The sequence below is a fragment of the Saccoglossus kowalevskii genome, chromosome 13, assembly GCF_978046115.1.
Source record: "Saccoglossus kowalevskii chromosome 13, keSacKowa6.1, whole genome shotgun sequence".
NCBI lineage: Eukaryota > Metazoa > Hemichordata > Enteropneusta > Harrimaniidae > Saccoglossus > Saccoglossus kowalevskii.
This window is the reverse complement of record NC_140653.1, coordinates 7,043,934-7,051,732: the sequence shown is the minus strand read 5'-3', so window position 1 is coordinate 7,051,732 and position 7,799 is coordinate 7,043,934. Positions and strand designations below refer to the sequence as shown.

Below are 7,799 nucleotides of genomic sequence, written 5' to 3'. Positions count from 1 at the left end.
ACAAAACTCCTAACGATAATTTCCAGAGTAATTTCGGCGCAAAGCATGAAATAAAGTGAATAAAGGATGTACCATGATTGTTAATTCATTCACATTCAAAAATGCCTATGTACGTATGTATATATATATACAACGCACTGGAGTGTCACACTGTGCTATAAAATCACTTCCAAGTATTTTAAACTAAATATTTCATGATCAGCATCAAGTGTACTAAAATGCCAATACTGAAAATAATCACCTACTCTGTTGTTTTGCTGTTACATTGTGTATTGTTTTATGAAATTGGAGTTGAGACACGTTTTTTTCGAGTACGAGATCTCGCGTTATTTCAGAATATCATTGTTCGATTCCGATTGTCATCTATTTCGATTGTCGCAGCCAAGGAAGACTTTCGAGCGCGGCTGCGATATGCGTCGTTTGTCGCCATCGAGGCGCTCCAAGTAACTAGGATTTTTTTATTTTAGAATCGGAATATGTTGTTTTTGAAGTTATAAGTGTGACCGATGGATAATATAAAGGACAGTAAAGGAAGTTCGTCGCCTGGTTCGTACTGGCGTAAGAAGATGAAGACACGCCCACTAGATGAAACTGACACAAATAGTATTAGTAATGTCCCGCTTGCGTCGAAGGAAGCGCTTAGAAACCAGAATGTAAATGAAAAACGTGTCAAAGCTATCGTGTCACAAATGGGTCTTCTCGGGACGCCTAGGAAGACGGATTCTCCCGAAGACGATGACGGCACCTGTACCGATGATGAGAACACAACTTTCATTGGGAAACACATAACGCTATTATTTGGTCCATCCGATAACAAAATCTCAATGAAAGTATTTGGCAATAAAAAGGGGTTAATGAAAGAAAGAAAGCGTCTTCGCGAGCAAGGACATTGGATCGTGCATCCGTTCAGTTCGTTTAGGTACATATAAGTTGTGGATCGTATTTTTTAAATTGACCGTTTACTGGTTAATCAGACTGGTTTCAGACGGAAGTTGTTCTCTCATGATGAACGTGCAACTTAATTTTTAAACGAAACATTTTTTTAATAGTGCATCTCCATATTCAAAAATGTTCATGGTCTTTCAAGGATCCTGTAATAGTCACACCTAAGTAATTGTACGAATTAGTTTCTTTAAATTTTAATTTGATCTAATGGCCAGTTTATATCAGTTTTTGTTGTCTTCTACCAAAGTACATTATTTATGATTTGATTGATTAAAACTTAATTACCAATTTGCTGCAATTTTAGCTGCATGGAATTATCTGTTTAGTAGTGTGTGTCATTTCGACAATGGAAAGGGGGTCGTAACATCTTTTGACGAGAATCACCACAGAACGTGGCTGACTTACCAGCAGACTTTTGTATTGATTTTATGCATTAAATTATGTTTATTGTTACTGTCCAACAGATATATAAGTATTATTCTCCTTTCTTACAGATTTTGCTGGGATTTCATAATGCTGATCTGCTTAATGCTGAACCTCATAATTCTTCCCGTGGTGATAGCGTTCTTCAACAACGATCTGAGCACACATTGGATTGTATTCAATTGTACATCGGACACCTTCTTTATGATCGATATAATACTCAACTTTCGCACGGGTATCCCTGTTCCCGGCACAGCAGAACAAGTTATCCTAAAACCAATGAAAATCGCCAAACAGTACGCAAAAACGTGGTTTCTGATAGATCTGATTTCATCGTTGCCAATGGACTACGTGTTCCTTATTTCCGGGCACGCCTCTGACTCCGACATGTACCGAGCGACGAGGGCGCTTCGAATTTTACGACTCACCAAATTACTAAGCCTGTTACGTTTATTGAGAATTTCCAGACTTATTAGATACGTCAAGCAATGGGAAGAGGCGAGTAAAGCATACACAGGGTTGAAAGGCCTCAGTTGTCGCGCGTTTGAATTTTGTGTAAATTCACAATTAGTGATTATCTAGAAGCCTTGTATTTCCGTAAGGGTAGGGTTGTAGATTTAGGATATACCATGACCGCTACCCTAATCCCACAACTCTAACCTTTAAACTATCATAACTCCTGACTTAAAGACTCGTTTTATTTATTTATTTTAGTGGATCAACGTAGCGAGTGCGGTTATACGTATATTTAATCTCATATGGGTCATGTTGTTAGTTGGACATTGGAATGGGTGTTTGCAATTTTTGGTTCCTATGTTGCAAGAGTTTCCTGAGGATTCTTGGGTGACCATCAACAACCTCACGGTAGGTGTCATTGATTGAGAAAACCAACCCACTGAAATATACTTTGCCTAATAGTGTTGCACCTTTTTTATTTGTCGCGCCCTCTAGCGGCAAACCGCTTTTGTGACGTAAAAAAGACGTAGATGGATGGAAGCATTGCCGTTCAAAACCATAATTCTGTTTAGTTATAGAGTCTCAAACAATATTAAACAACATGTTAATTGAAGGTCAATACAAGCACAACGCTCGCCTTTTCATGGTGCAAATGCAAACATGCGAGTCCGTTGATATTCGGCAAAAAGGATATTGGTACACCCACAAGCACAATATCACGTGTGCAAGTTTACGTTACAACCCAAAACGGTATTAGCGCGCATGCGAAACGCCGTATCTTTGAGTTCCGGGAAAGTGGTCTGCGAACGGTTTTCACCAAACTCATACAGAAGCGCTTCGTCGCTGGACTCATATAAAAGATGTATTACAAGTTGGGTCGATGAGATGAGGTGGGTGTGGATCAGCGGGCTATTAGCCAGCCACCTGTCTGGCACTCCATATTTTAGACAGATACATAATTTCTACAAACCTGTCTAATTTTCATTGAAAATTACACGTAAATTACAAAATAACCATAAAGAAGAAACAACAAATAGATTAGTAAGTCTACAGACTACAGACTAGCAACTGCTATTTTCTATTTTGATAAAGTTTTTAGCAGACACTTTCTATTTTACGGCTTTTTTACCGACCGTTCGTAGAGGTGAAGACAGTATAGAGCGCTAAAACACCGAATGACGATCGAGTGTAACTGTTTTATGGCAAAGACTCTGGAGTATAGCAGTATTTACCGAGTCGCACAAAGTAAACAGAGTGAGGCGTGTACACCGTGACCTGAAATGAACATGTAACTGACGCAAACATACAGACAGAATTACGCGTAACCGTTGGTTTGATACATAATGTAATATTTTATGATAATATTAATATGTCATAAATAATTTCAGAATGCCGACTGGAGTGAGCAGTACACATGGGCGGTGTTTAAAGCTATGTCACATATGTTGTGTATTGGTTATGGTAGATACCCGCCAAGTGGTACAGTAGATGTATGGTTAACCATGCTAAGTATGATATCTGGCGCTACGTGCTACGCACTATTCATTGGGCATGCAGCAAACCTTATCCAATCTATTGACTGTTCTGCAAGGGTCTACAGAGAGAAGGTAACAACTTATATTTGTTGAAAAAAACATACACATTTAACAAAGGAAAACAGCAATACTAACATCATCTCGGAGAATATGACAATAGCTTAAAACAAAAATTAAGAAGGTTTCTATAGATCAACCCCTTATATATATAAAGTTAATTACACGCCACTTTGCGACACATTGTCACTATCTACAATGTATCATTGACTTTTTATGTGCAACTTGAAAATTGAAGTGTGCATACTGTATGAATATTCACTATTTCAGTACAAACAAGTTGAGGAGTATATGGCGTTTCGTAAATTACCCAGAGATCTGCGCGAACGTGTTGCTGATTATTACGATCATCGTTACCAAGGTAAATTTTTCGACGAGGATGCCATATTGGATGAGTTGTCACGGAAACTGCGTGAGGTGAGTATTATTTGAATTCACGTCATATACTGGGACACTACTAGACAAACAAGCATCGTAAAATAATATAAGCGTACGTCATAAGGTATTGGTACATTTTTTTCTATATTCAATAACGTGGTTTTCATGGGTTCTCAACAATAGAAAACGACAACAACTTAACTGACAACAAATAATTTCTCGTGTATTGAAAACCTAATGTTTCTAACCACTAAAATGCTACTCAAAAAATTAACAATGTCGATCCTGAAGTAATGTTGAGTTTGTCGATATACTGAAGGATGAATACTAAATGAATACTAAACTAACAAATATACCAAATGCAATACATTACCCTGTTTTGATTGCCTGAAAGCAAATAGAGAGATTATATTTTACCAACATTTCAGTTGCACGAATACGATCCTTGAGACGTTTTCAAACTTATAAATGATTAGTGACTGGTGTTTTATTCTAGGATGTGGTAAATTACAACTGTCGTGACTTAGTGGCATCTGTCCCGTTCTTTAGAGATTCTGATGCCAACTTTGTGACTCGCGTTGTGACCAAACTCAAATTTGAAGTCTTCCAACCTGGCGATGTAATCATTAAAAACTATACATTTGGTGACAAAATGTACTTTGTACAGCAAGGTACTGTGGAAATTCTATCCCCACATGACGAGGAGCGAATAATAACTACTTTGACTGAAGGCTCTTATTTTGGAGGTAAGTATGCTATATAAACTGTCATTACGTACACACATACTACTCTATGTACAACACAATACGATAGACTTCCCGCTGGTGATCTCTTTCCCAAAATGTCGATAGCGTCGATGGCTACACGACAAATAACATGTTTTTGTAAACGTGTACGCAGCAACTTACAAGGTTTCTATAAGTCGCGACGAAAAGTATGCTAATTTGATTGATTTGATATTTGATTGATTTTTAGTTGTCAATCAATAACATTTTTTTTTTTGAGATTCACTATATTTTGTTGAACGACTACAATTATAACCAAACAGTTATTGCTACAGTCGCGCTCCGTCGCCAGAGGATGCGAATGATATGGGTATTTTTTTCTTAAATGCGATGTTTTTTGCTGACGATTCGCCACGTCGATGTGAATTCCACACCGATGTTTCTCGTGCCTGTCAAGTTATCGTTTAAATTTAAAAGGGGTGAAAGTTTTAGAAGATTAACATGTAAGCGTTGCATTGGATAAGATTTCGCAGAAAACTCGTATGTGCTACTTGCACGTGAATACCCTTATGTATTTTTGTTTACCTTTCAGAAATATGTCTCTTAACGCGTGAGCGACGAGTGGCCACGGTGAGAGCAGAAACGTATTGCCATATATTCTCCCTGTCCGTAGACAATTTCAACGAAGTCCTTGAGGAATATCCAGCCATGCGTAAAACTCTGGAAAAAGTCGCTGCCGATAGATTGACTAAGTTAGGGAAAGATACTAGTGCTGTGGGTACGTGCTCCTGCCAATGTGGGTCGTCCAATGCTGCTAAAACAAACAATTCATCTGGTAAAACTGCGTCGACAGGTGGTAATTCACATGCCGCTAGTCGCGTTCAAAAAACGAATACTGTAGATACAGAAAATAATGGAATGACACAAATCGAAATTTATGAAGAATCATCCAATGGAATGCCACGAAACAACGAAACAATTAATAACCCCCAAACCAACATCCAAACGGAATCATCAAATAATGTAATTGTTGTGTGAAATCCGGCACCATGTGTGAAGTTCGTTTATAGTGTTTTAATGGGAGTAGTTATCATTAAATCTAGTAAACTACAGCCTTTCAGATTTCTTTTCAATTCAAATAATATACATCTAATACTACAGCTTCTCGTGAAGGAGCTTTCCATTGCAATATGCAATATGGAAGATATGTTACCGGTAAAAATGACCAAATTTTATGATTTATCGTAAAATTGAAATGTTTTACAGCATACTGTAGAATATTTGTTCAATGAAAATAAAAACGCCCACGCATGCGCAATGATTGCTATTGTACGTACGTACAAGAATTTAATCGAAAAACCACGATATGCTACAAGAACAACCCGCTTAGCTCTGATAATTCATAATATAATGTATTCATCAAGATACAGAATCAAACAGCATTACAATAGCACACTCGTCCATATTGCATCTTTAATGGAAGCTGCATCCTATGAAACAGTTTTATTTATACTATAATCTGTCTTTTGTCTCCCATCACCAAGTTCAGGATAAGACTCTGGGTTTTTGCTTAGTTTTGGTAATTTTTCTTTTCAGAGGGTTTCCAAAGATTTATACAAACCTGGTATTAAACCTGAGCTGAAATTATATTGAAAAATTCGAAACCTTTTTAAAATATTAAATATGTTTGAATATACAAGTTTGTGTTACCATGGAAACTTAAAATTATACTTTCACAACCCCAACAAATTTTCACAGAAGTTACTTTTCTCAGATTGAACACTTGGTGGTGTCCTATTAAATATTGTGTGGGATGTTATGAAATATATACAAGACACAGCAAAATGTAAAATTATCTACCAATATCAAGACAAACTGAAGCGTACAAGTAGAAGAGTGGGCCAATGATGTGGCAACTAAGATCATAGTGAACTACATGTTGCTTTCAACCACAAACCACTTGCTTAGCTCATTGGAATGGATTAAGTCAACATGCATTCTCATAGCTTCTTGACTAGACAAGTTCCAAACCAGGGTGTTGCTGCTCGTTGAGCAACAGAGTTCTGAAAAACAGTCCTCTTAATAAGTGGGTTTGTTGAAAACAAATATGACCAGTAGAAGAGTGCTGTATGGAACAAAGAATTAGTACTTTCCCTGTAAACTGGCTTTGTTTGGAGGCAAGAAAGCATACTTTTCTAGTAACCATCTGTTATCGAAGATAATACTCTTTTTTGCTCATCATAGAGCCTCACTCATACTTTAAAATAAAATCAATACATCTGTTTAATATAACAATTTATTAGTGACACTTACAATTTAAAAAGTTCACCCCTCATCTTTTTAACCAGAGCCCTCTGTTACATGACAACTAACACTTCAATAATCTGTCCTTGAATCATCCAGCCACATTATGAAGTAATGATGGTTATCAGAGCATCTGGTTCACTGTATTATTCAGTAAATCAAGGTCTAACAGAACTCTCACTCACTCAAAACTAACCATTATCCCTTAATCGGTGAATAAAAAGACACATTAAAATTTTATATTGAAATTCACAATGTACATTTGCTTGAATTTAATTTCTACAAGTGACATGATAAACGTTTCTTCTAACAAAACCTGAAAGGGATTCAATATGATAGAGAAACTACAGCCAAAAACAAATCAAGACAAACAGAACCCTGCCAGTAACTATACACCAGACTGTCTGGAGACAATCCTTTAGTGCAAACCAAAACAATATTAGTTACTTGGAAAATTGTCAAATTTGTCAGTATGGTGCATCATATCTGGAACCAAGTCAAGTATACTATTCTGCAAATGATGTAGGATAACAAATATATTTCAATTGAATCAAGATGGCAAAATTTCTTTCATACACTCGTATACTAAAAAATGGAAGTTGAAAATATAGAATGTAAAAACAATCAGCACAACTAATGTTAATCCTATAACAATCACATACTATACTATATTTATTAGTGTAAAAAACAACACATTGAGAAAACCAGTCAAAAACAAATGTTATGATAAACAAAAATTGTAACGTCAAATTTTAAAAATTGGTTGTGAAGAAGCAGCACCTATGATAGTCAATGTTCATTTTACGCATGTCAAATTGCTGTTGGCTAATTTAAATGGCCAATGTGTATTATTAAAGCAACAAAAATACCACATTATTGTCATCTTTATCACAGAACGGATGTCATAAGACGAGACAAAATAAACGTTACAATAAAATTACTGAGAAATTTACATATAATACAAATCCTCAGGTCA

General features: G+C 36.4%; 1 protein-coding gene across 1 annotated transcript; it reads left to right on the top strand.

The window, feature by feature from the left end:
• The first annotated feature begins 506 nt into the window (after positions 1 to 506).
• LOC100370830 (potassium/sodium hyperpolarization-activated cyclic nucleotide-gated channel 2-like) lies at positions 507 to 5,631 on the top strand. The gene is made up of 7 exons (XM_078005480.1): positions 507 to 919; positions 1,440 to 1,866; positions 2,083 to 2,232; positions 3,213 to 3,431; positions 3,687 to 3,833; positions 4,291 to 4,540; positions 5,112 to 5,631. The coding sequence occupies exons 1-7, from the start codon at positions 507 to 509 to the stop codon at positions 5,555 to 5,557; spliced, it is 2,052 nt and encodes a 683-aa protein (XP_077861606.1). The 3' UTR covers positions 5,558 to 5,631.
• The last annotated feature ends 2,168 nt before the right edge of the window (positions 5,632 to 7,799 follow it).

Excerpts from the sequence above, each read along its gene's own strand:
- LOC100370830 (XM_078005480.1), top strand. The coding sequence starts at position 507 with ATGGATAATATAAAGGACAGTAAAGGAAGTTCGTCGCCTGGTTCGTAC. Across the intron at positions 3,432-3,686 it reads CAAGGGTCTACAGAGAGAAG|TACAAACAAGTTGAGGAGTA; the intron begins GTAACAACTTAT and ends TCACTATTTCAG. Across the intron at positions 4,541-5,111 it reads TGAAGGCTCTTATTTTGGAG|AAATATGTCTCTTAACGCGT; the intron begins GTAAGTATGCTA and ends TTTACCTTTCAG.